Below are 15,773 nucleotides of genomic sequence, written 5' to 3'. Positions count from 1 at the left end.
GAGAAACAAAAGGAACAAATCATAATAAAATGATGGTCCTGAACCCAGACCCACCAATAATTACATGAAGTGTAAATAGTCTGCACGCACCAAATTCAAGTCAGAAATTTTCAGGTGACATGAAAATCTCAAGGTCCAGCTATGTGCTGTCTGTCAAGAACTCACTTCAAAAGCAAAAGGATGGCAAAACATTGTGTGCAAACACAAATCAAAAGAAAACTTGAGTAGCTATATTAATACCAGGCAAAGTAGACTTCAGAGCAAAGGAAATTTCCAGGAATTAAGGGGGATGTCACCTGTGATAAAAGAGTCAATTCACCACAAAGACATATAAACCTAAAAGTGTATGTATCTAACACAGAGGTTCAAAATGCAAAGAGCTAATAGAATGGAAAGAAGAAATAGACAAATTCACAGTTGCATTTGGACATTTCAGCACTCCTCTTAGATTAAACTATAAGCACACTGATAGAAAATCACCAGTATATAGAATTGAACAATATTATGAAGCATCTGGATCTAAATGACCTTCATAGAACTGTCCACCCAGCAATGTCAGGATATATTCTCTTCATATTCTCTTCAAGTGCACATGGAACATTTACCAAGAAAGACCATAGCCTGGATCAGAAAACAAATTTTAGTAATTTTAAAAGAATTTAAATTACACAAGGTATTTTCTGTGGTCACAATGGAATTAAACTAGAAGCCAATTAAAAAGATAGCATAAAAAACTATAAACACTTGGAAATTAATGCATTTCTAAATAATCCGTAAGTCAGAGAGGAAGCCTTAAGAAAATATAAAAGATACTTTGAACTGAACAAAAGTGAAAATATGACATATCAAAATTTGTAGGTTGCAGCTCAAGTATATTTACGGGGAATTTATAGCATTAAGTGCTTTTATAGAACAGAAAAAGGTCTCAAATCAATAATCTAATCATCCACTTTTAGAAAGTAGAAAAAGAAGCAGAAAATAAACCTAGGGCAAGTAAAAGAAAAATCAATAATAAATATAAGTGCAGAAACCAATATAACTGAAAACAGAAAAACAATAGAGGAAAAACTAGAGAAAGCCAGTGAAATAAAAAACTGGTTCTTTGACAAGCCTCTAACAAGACTGAAAAAGTAAAGAGAGAACACAAATGACTAATAATAGGAATGGAAGAAAGGATAACCACTACAGACCACACAGGTATGAGAAGGATGTTAGGGGAAATACTATAAATTTGAAAATTTAGATGAAATGGACCAGTTTGTCTTAAACAGCAAACCATCAAAACTTACCCAAGATGAAGTGTGTAACTTGAGTAGTCCTATAATTCATTATAGACAATGAATTCATCATTAAATTTTTTTTGATAAAGAAATATCCTGGCCTGTTCACTATAATATGTAATATAGAGGACTTCCCTGGTGGCTCAGATGGTAAAGAATCTACCTGAAACGTGGGAGACCTGGGTTCAATCGCTGGGTTGTGAAGATCTGGAAAAGGGAACTGCAACCCACTCCAGTGTTCTTGCTTGGAGAATTCCATGGACAGAGGAGCCTGGCAGGCCATAGTCCATGGGGTCGCAAAGAGTTGGATACTACTGAGCGGCTTTCACTTTCATTCACTATAAATTGTACTAAACATTTAAAGGAAAACCAACACCAATTGTATAGATTCTCTTCTTGAAAATAGGATAGGTGGGAACAATTCCAAATTTATGTAACAAGGTCTTCATTATCCTGATATCAAAACCAGAAAAAGACAATATAAGAAAAGAAGATCATAGATGCATTTTCCTCATGAACTCAGATGCAAAATGCTCAACAAAATATTAGTGAATTGAATCCCAGCAGTATAAGTGAGTGAAGTCGCTCAGTCATGTCCTACTCTTCGGGACCCCATGGACTGTAGCCTATCAGGCTCCTCCGTCCATGGGATTTTCCAGGCAAGAATACTGGAGTGGGTTGCCATTTCCTTCTCCAGGAGATCTTCTCGACCCAGGGATTGAACCCAGGTCTTCCACATTGTAGGCAGATGCTTTACCATCTGAGCCACCAGGGAAGTCCATCCAACAGTATAGAAGAAGAATAATACACCATGACCAAGTAGGGGGGTTATCCCAGGGATGCAAGGCTATTTTCTTTTGGAAAATGTAATTCACTCTAATAGCCTAAAGAAGGATAACCATATGAATAATAACAACTGATGCAGGCAAAGCATTTGACAAAATTCAACATCCATTTATGACAAAAACTGAGCAAACAGGAATAAAGACGAACTTAAAATTCTTTAGCTAGCATCATGCTTAATGGTGAAAAATTGAATGCTTTCCCTCTTACTTAGGTCAGGAACAAGTGAAGAATGCCCACTCATAGTGTTCAGCATCTTATTTGACATTGCATGGGAAGTTCTAGCTGGTACAATAGAGGAATAAAACAGAATAAAAAAACAACCCATAGAGATTGGAAAGAAAGGAACAAAACTCTTCTTATGTGCAAACAGTATGATTTTCTGTGTAGGAAATCTCGAAGGATTTATAAAAAAACTCCCAGAATAAACAGTAAATTTAGGGAGATTGTAGTATACAGCAGGAGGTCAAGATGGAAAATCAATGACATTTCTTTATACTAACAAAATATATACAGTTGGGAAGCAAAATCTAAAAAGCAGTATTATTTCCAAAGCACCCCCACCTCAATGAAATAAATCTAACAAAATATGTACAGGATCTGTGTGCTGAAAATGATAAAATATTCCTTTTGCTGCATGTCATTTTTCTCATTGATTACTCTTAGGTGATCACCTAAATAAATGGAGGGTCTTCTTTATGGATCGAAAGACTCACATGATAAAGATACAAATTCTCTCCAAATTGATCTATAGATCTAATACAATTTCAATCAAAACCCTTACATAATTTTTTAATAAATAGAGACAAACTGATTCTAAACTGTAATTAATTTTTGGCTGCACTGGGTCTTTGTTGCTGCACAAGGGCCTTCTCTAGTTGTGGTGAGGAGGGGCTACTTTCTAGTTTCAGGGTGCGGGCTCAGCAGTTGTGGTGCATGGACTTAGTTGCCCTTTGGCATGTGGGATCTTCCTGGACTAGGGATGATCAAACCCATGTCCTCTACATTGGCAGGTGGATTCTTAACCGCTCGACCACCAGGAAAACCCCTGATTCTCAACTTTATATAGAAAAGCAAAGGAATTAGAAGGGTCAAAACAATTTTGAAAAGAACAGTGTAGTTGGAAGATTCATGCTACACAATTTCAACACTTTCATTAAAGCTATGGTAATCAAGATAAAGTGCTGTTGGTAAAAGCATTGGCACATAGACTAATGGAATGGAATACAGAGTTCAGAAGTAAGTCACAGTTTAGCAGTCTCCTGTAAAATGTAGTATACATGCACCATATGACCCAGCAATCTTACTCTTAGAGAAATGAAACATGGAGAAATGAAAACTTATGTCCATGCAGAAATATGTACACCAGTGTTCCCAGCAGCTCTATTTATAACCACTCAAGCTGGAAACAGCCCATATGTTCTAAGTGGGTGAATGGATAAGTATGCTGAGGCACATGGTACAATAGAAAACTGTTTGGTAATGAAAAAGAACGGCTGTGCTTACACGGTACTGCTCAGATGAGTCTCATCCACCTACCAGGGAGTGAAAAAAGCCAGTCTCAAGGGTTCTGTAGCATGAGACCCCGTTTATAGGACCGAAGACAGAGGTGGAGAGCAGTTCAGTGATTGTTGGGTGTGGGTATGCACAGGATGGACGAGCGTTTTAGGTGGTGGGGCTGCTCTGTACCTGGTGCTGGTGGTGGTTACATGTGTTTAAACTCAAAATAAGAAGAGTCAGCATAACATAGGTTAAGTAAAAATGCTTTCAAACTGGAGCAGTGGTGTTGGTTTCTGCTTGGCTGAGGGTAATCCACACTGACTGTTTTAGGACTGGGCGGACGTTCCTGGTTGAATTATTTTGACCACACAGTGCTGTTGGAGGGAGCATGGCCATCACTTCTCCTGTTGTGGTCCATCATAGGTGAAGCAGGTGGAGTCAGGGACGGTCCAGTTCCAGTACTCGCTGAGCCCGGAAGAACACCCGGACATACCCACAGGGAATGCAAGCGGCCCCAAGGCAGAGCGGCGGTCTTTTAGGAAGCCACCTGTGTCCCCTTCAAGTAAGTGTGTGCTGAGAGCTGAGTCTTCAAGCTCACGGCATAGCTCCTTGTGTGCCCAGGTAAATGGCATTTATCAGATACTTGCTGTAAATTGCTTTAACTGGAATCAGTTGATTGAGTTTTTGCTGACTACAGAGGTATAGAATTGGACAGTGATAAAGCCTGGCCCAACACTTTGTGCTTTAGCCATGAGTTAGCTCCCTGACTGAAGGCTTTGAAAGGTCTGTTGGTGACACTTAAAGGGGCATCTCTCATGGGTGTCCTGCAGACACAGGGCTCAAGAATCAAAAGCTGACAGCCATGGACTGCCAACTTTATGGTTGCTGTTCAGTTGCTAAGTCATATCAATCGATAAGACTGTATGCAACTCCATGGACTATAGCACGCCAGACTCCTCTGTCCTTCACTGTCTTCTAGAGTTTGCTCAAATTCATGTCCATTGAGTTGGTGATGCTATCTAACCATCTCATCCTCTACCACCTCCTTCTCCTCCTGCCTTCAATGTTTCCCAGGATCAAGGTCTTTTCCAGTGAGTCAGCTCTTTACATCAGGTGGCCAAAGGATTGGAGCTTCAACTTCAGCATCAGTCCTTCCAGTGAATATTCAGGGTTGATTTCCTTTAGGATTGACTGGTTTGATCTCCTTGCAGTCCAAGGGACTCTCAGGGGTCTTCTCCAGTACCACAGTTTGAAAACATCAATTCTTTGTACTTAGCCTTCTTTGTGCTCCAGCTGTCACATCTGTATATGACTACTGGAAAAACCATAGCTTTGACTAGATGGACCTTTGTCGGCAAAGTGATGTCTGCTTTTTAATATGATGTCTAGGCTTCTCTGATGGCTCAGATGATAAAGAATCTGCCTGCAATGCTGGAGACCTGGATTCAATCCCTGGGTTGGGAAGATCCCCCTAGAGAAGGGAATGGCTACCCACTCCAGTATTCTTGCCTGGAGAATTCCATGGACAGAGGAGCTGGCGGGCTGTAGTCCACGGGATCACGAAGAGTTGGACATGACTGAGCGACTAACACTTTCACTTTTCACTAGGTTTGTCATAGCTTTTCTGCCAACTTTATGTTGCACTGATAATGTAGCCTTGTGTTTGTTGTTTTTAAAAACTGCTTTTTATTTCCTTGGTGTGCAGTCTGGGAGTGGGGAGGCCACGACTTCAGGGTGTGGCCTTAAAAAAGGGATGGAGGGCTGTCGATGATGGATGATGATGGATGGCAATGTCCCCGTCCCCATGTGTGTGACTGCAGCTGTCAGCTTCATGTTGGCTGTACCAGCTCCTTCTGCTGAGGCTGGTACCTTGTGTTCAGGGCCTCTTAGTTTATCCCCAAGGACAGGAAGCCAGCGTCCTAATGGGGAATCCCACCGGTGGTGAGAAGAGAGGGAGGTTAGCAGGAGGGTTGAAAGAGCACTGAGCTCTTGGCTCTTGGCTTCTGAGGATCTCACTGGCTGAAGGAACATTCTCAATCATGGGCAGTTAGGCTCTTAGAAAGTCAGAAAGGTAGGGGATGAGCAAATGTGGAAGCCCTAGAGGGGAGCTGAGTGTCCATCTATCCTCCATCTGGATGGCTTTCCTCTGATGGATGCTGCTGGGTGTCCAGGGAGGGCTGGCCAGTGTCTCTCGGGCAGCAGGTCCTGGCTGCTGGTACAAAGGAGCCAGTGAGTCTGTTGTTTGGGAGTGACTTTTTTTTATCAGTTGAGATTCTGGTTTTTGGAAACTGGTCTCATTGAATTTAATCTCACAGTTGGTAGCAGCAGCACACTTGTTTCTCTGTCCTGGATGTGTTGACCTTCATCTTCATGGTCCTCCAGGATTTTCTGAGACGTTTAAAAATATTCAGATACCAAAACTTGATCGTTTATTGCTTCGGGAAAAACTGTATTATTAAGAATTTTCCTTTTTCCCCAAAAAGGCAGTGCATTTGTTGTTTTTAATTGTTTTATTCTTTACAGTTTTTTGTGCTTATCAGAATATTCTCAGGTATAATCACATCTTATGTAAGTGATGGGCTTCCCAAATGACTCAGTAGTAAAGAATCTGCCTGTAATGCCAGATACCTGGATTTGATCCTTGGGTTAGGAAGATCCCCTGGAGAAGGGCATGGCAACCCACTCCAGTATTCTTGCTGGGAGAATCCCATGGACAGAGGAGCCTGGCAGGCTACAGTCCATGGAGTTGCAGAGTCAGACACGACTGAGCAACTAACACACACACACACACACATAATTGGTACTGAAATGTGCAGCATTACTTGTACTTGAGAAATATCTGCCAGAATCCCCTGGAATGGTGGGTGGCAGGCATGTGTTTTCCACCAGAGTTAGTTTAGAATGAATTTACAATTTTATTGGATAAAGTTAAATGCATTGAAAGTATAGAATACATAGTTAAAAAATACCAAAAGGTCAAACCCGTTCCCTTTTTTAACTCTAGTATCTTCCTTTCTTTGACATATTCACAATTACATTTTAAAAATAAAACAAAGGCCAACCTCTAAGAAATGTTAGTATGAAAGAAAGATAGTATCCGAAATTATAAAATATGTGTATTTTCTAATTTGATATAAACATGATTATTCTGGTTTTTAATTAAGCTATTCAAAAGGATAATGCGTGCTGTGCGTGCTAAGTCACTTCAGTTGTGTCCAGCTTTTTGTGACCCTATGGACTGTAGTCCGCCAGGCTCCTGTGTCCATGGGATTCTCCAGGCAATAATACTGGAGTGAGTTTCTATGCCCTCCTCCAGGGGATTTTCCCGACCCAAGGATCGAACTCAAGTCTGTTACATCTCCTTTGTTGGCAGGCAGGTTCTTTACCACTAACCACTTGGGAAGCCCAAAAGGGCAGTGGTGAAATGTAATAAACGCAGTTCAAAATAATAAATATAGTTTACTGTGGCCCTTAGAAATACCTGAAGAGATCATTTTCTTAGAGAAGAAACCTCTACAGCTATCGTTAACAGAAAAATAATAAGTACTTTTTCTGGAAAGGAATTTTCATGTGTAGTTATGACACTTTGGTGTAGTTATGACACTGTAAACAGACAGCTTGTGTGAAGGCCTTCTAATCGAATTAACTCAGCCAGGACAGGATGACCCTGTTGGCTTTTCCAGCCTAACCGGCTATTGGCATGGCCTGTGGGCTCTGTGTTTGCTTTCCCAGCTGCCCCTTCTGTTTTCATGCGGGGCTTGGAGGAGATTTATTTATTATTATTTAAAATGTTTATTTCTATTTATTTATTTGGCAGCATGTGTTAGTTGCAGCATGTGTGATCTAGTTCCTTGACCAGGGTTCGAACCTGGGCCCCTTGCATTGGGAACATGGACTTCCAGAGAAGTCCTTGGAGGAGATTTAAAGCCTAGTGTGCTGCTACCTTTGTTTCCCAAAATGGTCCTTTAACTAATTTTGGTGGTGTTCATGGAACTTCTTGGAGCTCTGTTTTTTTTTAAATCGAAGTTGGAACAATTTTGATCATTCCTTCTTGGATTATTTTCTCTGTCTTCCTCTCTCCTCTCCCTCGAGGCTCCCGGTCTTGCCTTTATCAGGTGGCGGAGCTGCGGGAAGCCCCACCCTGCTGAGCTTCTGCTCAGTTTTACTGGTGGTCTTTTCTCTCTGTGCTCCAATCCTAGATACTTTGTATTGCTGCATCTTCAGGTTCACTCTTCTTTTCTTCTGCAGCCTCTGATCTGCCATGAATCCCACCCAGTGCATTTTCCTCACAGATATTGTCATTTTCATCTCCAGAAGTGAAATATAGCTATAACTACTGACAAACTTACGCTTTTGTGTTTCTCTCCTAAGGTGGCAGAGGTAGATGAACTTAGACCTGTGCAACAATTAAAATTCCAGTATTTTATCCTGTTTGAAATGACCCATATAGTAATTCTCACTTTAACCTAGTTTAGTTTCAAGGTATCAGAATCTGGAGATAACATTACAAAGTTTGTCACTACTTTAATGTCCTTGTTTGCCAATTCTAAAATCTTGGTCAGTTGCACATTAGTTTTGATTGATTGGTTTTTGTCCTGATTTGGGTTTTATCTTCCAGCTTCTCTATGGTCATAACTTTTGATTGGATTCTAGATATTTTGAGTTTTCTCCTTTTGGTTGCTAAATATTTTTATAGTTGACAAATATATATATATATATATGTATATATACGTATATATATATATTTGCCACACCCAATGGCATGTGGGCTCTTAGTTCCCTCTGCAGTGGAAGCTTGGAGTCTTAACCACTGGACATGCAGGGAAGTCCAGGTAGCTGGTAAACACTTCTGAACTTTGGAAATTATTTGGTCATTTAGGGCCTTGCCTTTAAGAGTTGTGAGATGAGACCCCATGAGCATTTAGTCTAGGGCTAATTACTCCTTACTAAGTGAGAAGACCTCCTTCGGAACTTTGCCTGATGGCCTTGAATTATGAAGTTTACCAGTCTGTGAGAATGGCCCCATGTGAGCACAGGGTACTGGCCCCTCTAATATTTGGGGTGACTCTTTCCCCATCCTTGGGTAGTTTCCGAGTCAGTGACCTACTGAATCCTAGGGGGACCCTCTATAAGTGGCTGGAGTTCCCTCTCTGTGCCCCTCTCCTGTCTGTGCTCAGCCCTGCAAACTTCAGTTTCTTTGGTCTCCTTGAACTCTTAGCCCAGCCTTCCAGTCAGGGATCCACTGTGCTCTTCATTCCCCTTTCCTGCACTGCAATCTGCAAAATCACTCAACATGTTAATTTTGGGACCGTCGGAGGGCTTACTTCTTTGTTTCCAGTTCCTTAGGACCATTTCTTGCTGAATTCCAGTGTCATTAAAACTGCTGTCTTATGTATTTTGTTAGTTAAATAATTTTTGTTTCAGTCAGGAGAATGAGTTTGGTCAGAAGTAAAGTTTTTGCCTGCTGTTGACAGTTTCTAGGCTGTTGAAATCCTCCACCCCAGGGGTGATAAGTCCAGTGGTTTCGAAGCTTTTCCTAGCTGCTTTGTGCTGTGTGTGATTCACTGACTGTGTCGTTACTTCATGATTTTGAGTTTTAGCTCACACCCTCTCCCTAGAAAGCATCTTCGCTGTGCACTGCATTTATTTTTCTTTTAAGATGTATTCTTTTCTTTTTAAATTAAAAAATTACATATTCAAGAATGTGTGCGTATGTGTGTATGTGCTTAGTCACTCAGTTGTGTCCAACTCCTTGTGACCCTGTGGACTGTAGCCCACCAGACTCCTCTGTCCATGGGGATTCTCCAGGCAAGAATACTGGAGGGGGTAGCCTTTCCCCTTTCCAGGGGATCTTCCCAACCCAGGGATCGAACCCGGGTCTCTGCATTGCGGGCAGATTCTTTACCCCTGAGCCACCAGGTAAGTCCATTCAAGAACAGCCAAGGCAGTTGTGAAGAAGGGAGGCTTCCCCTTTCTTGACTTGCAGACTTAGTATAAAATTATAGTAACTAGAACAGTGTGACACTGCTACAGACACAGATCAGTAGATAATGGGACAAGATAAAAAGTGTGATACATGACAAATTATAGATAAAGAGCATATTGCTTTCCTTTAATTGTTATAGCAAATTACTATAAGCTTGGTTGCTTAAAATAGCATGAGCTTGCTGCTGCTGCTGCTGCTAAGTCACTTCAGTCGTGTCCGACTCTGCACGACCCTGTACACTTACTATCCCACATTTCTGGAGATCAGAAGTTCAGAGGTCTCACAGGCTGAAATCCAGGTCTTGGGGCTGTGTTCCTGCTATAGGCTCTGGGGGAGAATCTGTCTCCTTGCCTTTTCCAGCTCCCAGAGGCTAGCTGTACCTTCAACCCCTGCTTCCATCTTCAGAGGCAACAGAGTTACATTTTATTTAATTTATTTATTTTTGGTCATGTGGCATGCTAGATCTAGTTCCCTGACCAGGGATCAGACTGGTGTCCCCTGCACTGGGAGCTCTGAGTCTTAGCCACTGGAGTGCCACGGAAGTCCCAGAGTTACATTTTAAATCTCTCTTTGATTCTCCCTCCTGCCTCCCTTTCACTCATCAGGACTGTCATAGTAGCATTGCCTACTGCACCCCCCACCCCCTCCCTGACCATCCAGGACAGTCTCTGCATTTCAGGGTCAGCTGATAAGCAACCTTAGTTCCATCTGCAACCTTGGTTCCCTTAGCAGTGTTAATACAACATAGTCATGGTTCTGGTAATTAGAATATGGACATTTTGGGTTGGGGGATTGCTATTATGCCGCCCACCACGGGAGTAAGGGCACACCAGTCAATTAACAGCATTGGTCTTGCTGTCCTTGTGGAAAATAGAAAATCAGATCCCAATTTCATATTGTATACAAACCATACCTCAGACTGCAAGTAGGTCAGACACTGATGCTGGGAAAGATTGAAGGCAGGAGGAGAAGGGGGTGGCAGAAGATGAGATGTTTGGATGGCATCACTGGCTCAATGGACATGAATTTGAACAAACTCTGGGAGATGGTGAAGGACAGGGAAACCTGCAGTGCTGCAGTCTCTGGGGTCGCAAAGAGTCAGACACGGCTTGGTGACTGAACAACAACAATAACAGATCATAAGTTCTGGATGGATTATAAGACCGAACTTTAGAAATTTTAATTAGATGTTTAGAGAGAAGAAAAATGATAAAAAGAGCTGTTCCCAATCAATAAGGAATAATAAAAGACAAGACAGAAAAATGGTCAAAGGATATGAAAAGGGAGTTCACAGAGGAGAAACCAGAATAACCAAAATGTATGAAAAAGTGCTCAATTTCACTAGTAATCAGAGAAATGCAAATTAAAGTGAGAACTCATTTCATTTCCCTTGTATTGGAAAGAGCTGGCTGAATGACAGCATGAGGTTGAGAATTTGGGAAAAGAGGACCTCCCACCACACGGGGGGGGGAGGGGGGGGGAGGGACCACTTAAAAGAGCAACTTTGTAGTGTTTAGTTAATACCCTGGGTTGGGAAGATCCCCTGGAGGATAAAAGGGCAACCCACTCCAGTATTCGCCTGGGAAATCCCACGGACAGAGGAACCTGGTGGGCTGCAGTCCATGGGGCTGCAAAGAGCTGGACACGACTGAGCGACTGAGAACACACGCATGCGCATGTACAGTTAATACCTTACAGCAGAGAACTGTCATTTCTAGGTGCCTGTTGCAGAGAGTCCTTGTGACACAGGGCCTGGATGAGGATGCTCACAAGGCCTCCGTGTTTTGTGGCTGAAGTGCAGGAATGACCTGCCTGTGCCCCGATGGGGGGATGGGGGAGTGAGCTGGTCTATTTGGACAGTGGGTGTTGCATAGCAGCCATGATGCTGAGATAGGTCTCTGCATATTGTTATGTCTGAACCTTCACACTGGTGTTCTGAGTTCTGAAAGTGTGGTGGTTTCTGAAAGGAAGTGGACACATAGTGGCGTGTAAGTGGCTTTGAAGACAATTCAGACTTGCCAGCTGGATGATCTTAGGCCAGTGGCTTCTTGTGTCTGTCCCTCAGTGTCCTCGGTTATAAAATAGATCGGTGAAAGGACTGTTTAGATGAAAAAGAACACTTGAGGAGTCTTAGGAAGAAATTGGAGAATATTTTTATGACCCTGGGGTTGGGAAGGCTTCCTTAAACAAGATAAAGTGTAAACCAACAAGAGAAGATTGAGAAATGTGATTACGTTAACATATAAAGAAAGTTTTCTAAGAGAGAAGATTCCATGAACAAAGTTAAAAAGCAGTTCCTCAGACTGAAAGATATTTGCAGTACGTAAAACCATTAAAAATTAATTGAAGGAATGAGAAGATTAGAAAGAAGAACGATGATGGAAAGATCAACAGGGAGGAGATAAACAACTGGAAAGAAAAACGGGCAGAGGCTTTCAGGAATTATAGAGAGGGTCAGATGAGTGAAGATCGGTCAGGGTGCTCAGGACGGCCTGGAATTGGGGCACATGCTTTGTAGTGGCTGTCAGTCACACTGATCTTATCATCCTCCTAGCTGGCAGCATCGGTGGGCAGTGGCCACATGTTCATAACCTCTCTCAATCACTGGCCCAAATAAATACAGATCCCAAATCTCAGTGGAAACAAGGCAACCACCAGATCGGGAGCAAACGCAACATTTGTGCAGACTTACTGGACTCCAGAGTCCTTGATGGGTACACACCTGTGCCTGTGCTGCCATCCAGGGAAGTGGATTCCTGCCCGGCTGCAGAGTTCCGTGTTGGCCCTGCTTCCAGTGTTTTTTATTAAGCACTCTGAGAGAAAGTGAGGGAGTGTTTATTCACATAGGTTTGCTCAGCACTAACCCCCACACCCCATCCATTCAGAAAGCCGTACTGAGAGTCTGTGATGTCCAGGTAAACTTCCAGGCTCCTGTCCTCATAGAGGTCACATTTTTAAAAAGAGACAATACACAAAGGACCAGCAAAAAGAATACTGTCACACTCTGGTGTGGGGTGTTGATAGTGGGGGAAGCTGTGTGTCTGTGGGGCAGGGAATACGTGGGAACTCTCTGTCCTTTCTGCTCACAGTTGCTGTGAATATAAAACTGGTCTAAAAATAAAGGGGCTTCCCTGATGACTCAGATAGTAAAGAATCCTCCTGCAATGCAGGAGACCTGGGTTCGATCCTTACTTCGGGAAGATACCCTGGAGAAGGGGCTGGCTACCCACTCCAGTATTCTTGCCAGGATAATTCCTTGGAAGGGGAGCCTGGTGGGCTACCGTTCCTCTTAGAGAATACGATAGAGAATGGTGTGTGGGCTACTTGACAGTTATGCCTGTCCTGATTTGATTAACTTATGTTCAGGATTTATGTTTCTCTTTCCATATTTGAACTCCATCTCGCAGAGGTCAGCAGACTTTAAGGCCAGTCCCATCACTTCATGGCAAATAGATGGGGAAACAGTCAAAACAGTGTCAGACTATTTTTTTGGGCTCCAAAATCACTGCGGATGGTGACTGCAGCCATGAAATTAAAAGACACTTACTCCTTGGAAGGAAAGTTATGACCAACCTAGATAGCATGTTAAAAGGCAGAGACATTACTTTGCTAACAAAGGTCCGTCTAGTCAAGGCTATGGTTTTTCCAGTGGTCATGTATGGATGTGAGAGTTGGACTGTGAAGAAAGCTGAGTGACGAAGAATTGATGCTTTTGAACTGTGGTGTTGGAGAAGACTCTTGAGAGTCCCTTGGACTGCAAGGAGATCCAACCAGTCCATCCTAAAGATCAGTCCTGGGTGTTCATTGGAAGAACTGATGCTGAAACTGAAACTCCAATACTTTGGCCACCTCATGCAAAGAGTTGACTCATTGGAAAAGACCCTGATGCTGGGAAGGATTGAGGGCAGGAGGAGAAGGGGATGACAGAGGATGAGATGACTGGATGGCATCACTGACTCGATGAACTTGAGTTTGAGTAAACTCCGGGAGTTGGTGATGGGCAGGGAGGCCTGGCGTGCTGTGATTCATGGGGTCGCAGAGTTGGACACGACTGAGCGACTGAACTGAACTGAACTGAAGAGATATTTTAGGCTTTGTGGGCCAGATGACCTCTGTCATGGCTAGTCATCTCTGCTGGTGAAAGCCGTTGAGGATGTGTAAATGAACGAGCATGGTTATATTCTAATAAAACTTTATTTATAAGCACAGATTGTGGGTCAGATTTGACCAGTGGGCCAATTTGGGCAAACTCCAGGAAGCAGTGAAGGATAGATAGGGAAGCCTGGGATGTTGCAGACCATGGGGTCGTAAAAAGTTGCACACGACCTAGTGATTGAACAACTGCAACAAGGTGGGTAAAATGAGTGTTTAGTCAGGGTTCCCTAGAGAAGCAGAACCAATGGGATATACATACAGTGTAAGAAGGGATGGCTTTTGTTGAGCGTGTGAGTCTTGGCTCTGTCCTGGCACTTCAGTGATATGGTAATGACTTGGTGTGTCTGTCTGTCTCCCGCACCCCATCCATCTGGGGAAGCTCTCCCCGTCGGCTTCTTTCCTGGCAGGGTTTCCTTACAGGGTGGGTCTGGGAGCTTCTCTGTCATCCTCGGGCTTAGGAATCCCAGAATGAAGAACTTCTGTTGTCCAGTTGTCCAGTCAAAGTCCCGAGCCGGAGTCCCCGCCCTCTGCTGCATCCCCTGTCTTTACCCTGAATGACTGGGATGTGGGCAAGGGACATCTGTCCTGGGTCACACACTCTGTCGGGATGGCTCAGACTTCCAGCCCCACTGACCCCAGGGTTAAGGGCTGGGAGGGTGATCCCCAAAGGGAAACCATCTCTTGGTCCTGCTCTCAAAGAGAGGGTATTTTCAGGTGGCCACCCGATGGATCAGGGGCCTGGTTTCATGTCCCGTGACTTTCCCTGCACTCGGCTGCCTCTACCACAAGGTTGCCTCCCAGCTGTAACCATGTTTTCCTGCATTTCCCCATCTTTGATTGAATAGAGTTCCTGCCCGTGGGACCTGGCCTGTCCTCTGGAAGCTCACCACCTTGACCTGCAGAGGGTCTGCTGGGCACAGAGCAGGGCATGGGCTCCAGGGAGCGCTGTGGCAGTTCAAGCAGCAGGGGACACCTCCCCACCCCCCAGGAAGGGCTTCCCCACAAGGCAGCTAGTTATGGGCTCAAGATGATCTGAGCCTCTTTCTGGCTGACGGGCCGAGGGTGTTACTCCCATGTGTGGGGCTCACTGAGTCGCAGCGTGATTTCCTGGGATTCAGAGGTGCTGGGTGCACACCCCTTAGTTCTTTCCCCAGAGATTTATTGCTGTGTTCTTAGCACACAGGAGGGGATGCTTGTGCTGCTGGGACCTCAGGAATTGAGTTCTGGCGCAGGTGGCCCGTGGAAGTGTTGTCTGCTTTTCAGCTATCGTTTGGGGACCAGCAGATCTGCACGGATGGGACATTTGGTTTATTTAATTTGGATTTATTGCCACATTCACGTCGCATTAATGTGCTCGCCTTCACCCCAGGTTCCAAGCATTTGAAAACACTGCTTCCCAAGACCTAATACAGGAGACACAAATATCTGCTGGTGTTTAACTGATGATGGAAACTTCTCCTGCTTCAGTATTTTACCAACTTATATGGTTCCTCTGGAAATCTTAATGATATGCGGCTGTCACTTTAAGTGAGGTGCTTTGGCTTCCTGTTATGAATTGTCCTTTTTATTCTTTCTGCAAAATTACCAGGGAGCAAAGGTCCATTCATCACCCTGCACGAGAGGGTGTGCATGGGGCCGCTAGAGGGCCCTCCATCTCCAGTTTTTGGAACTCAGCATCTCCCTGACCCACATTTTGCTTTCGAATGTTCTGGTGGTGTTGGAATTTTGGTGCATTTGCTTAATAGATATAAAAGCAGAAGGGGTCGTTGACAGTATGTAATCATGGTGTTTCCCAGAGTAATAAGGAATTAAGATTCTTGACTTTTGTGCTGGCGACACCCTCGGGAGCATCCTCTCTGTGCCCTGGTACGTGTCATCCAAAGATGAGGCAGCGGTGGGGAGAGCAAAAGATGTCACCCAGGGGATGGAAGTCAGTGCTGGCTCTCTGAGGGTGCGTTCTGCAGGAGACCATCAGTGAGCAGCTCAGAGCCCCGGCTTCTGAGCCTGGG

General features: G+C 43.7%; 1 protein-coding gene across 11 annotated transcripts in view; it reads left to right on the top strand.

Annotated features, from left to right (window-relative positions):
- Window positions 1–15,773, top strand: part of NPHP4 (nephrocystin 4) — a 138,143-nt gene that overhangs the window by 64,612 nt on the left and 57,758 nt on the right. For 10 of the 11 annotated variants that reach the window (XM_043485062.1, XM_043485067.1, XM_043485066.1 and 7 more), the window contains one exon: window positions 4,047–4,185. The exons of the other annotated variant lie outside the window; for it this stretch is intronic. In XM_043485062.1, coding sequence (XP_043340997.1) covers window positions 4,047–4,185 — 139 coding nt within the window. The remainder of the gene's footprint in view (window positions 1–4,046; window positions 4,186–15,773) is intronic. 11 annotated transcript variants of the gene reach the window in all.

The sequence above is a fragment of the Cervus canadensis genome, chromosome 13 (genome assembly GCF_019320065.1).
Source record: "Cervus canadensis isolate Bull #8, Minnesota chromosome 13, ASM1932006v1, whole genome shotgun sequence".
Classification (NCBI taxonomy): Eukaryota; Metazoa; Chordata; class Mammalia; order Artiodactyla; family Cervidae; genus Cervus; species Cervus canadensis.
This window is presented reverse-complemented; position numbering and strand designations above follow the sequence as displayed.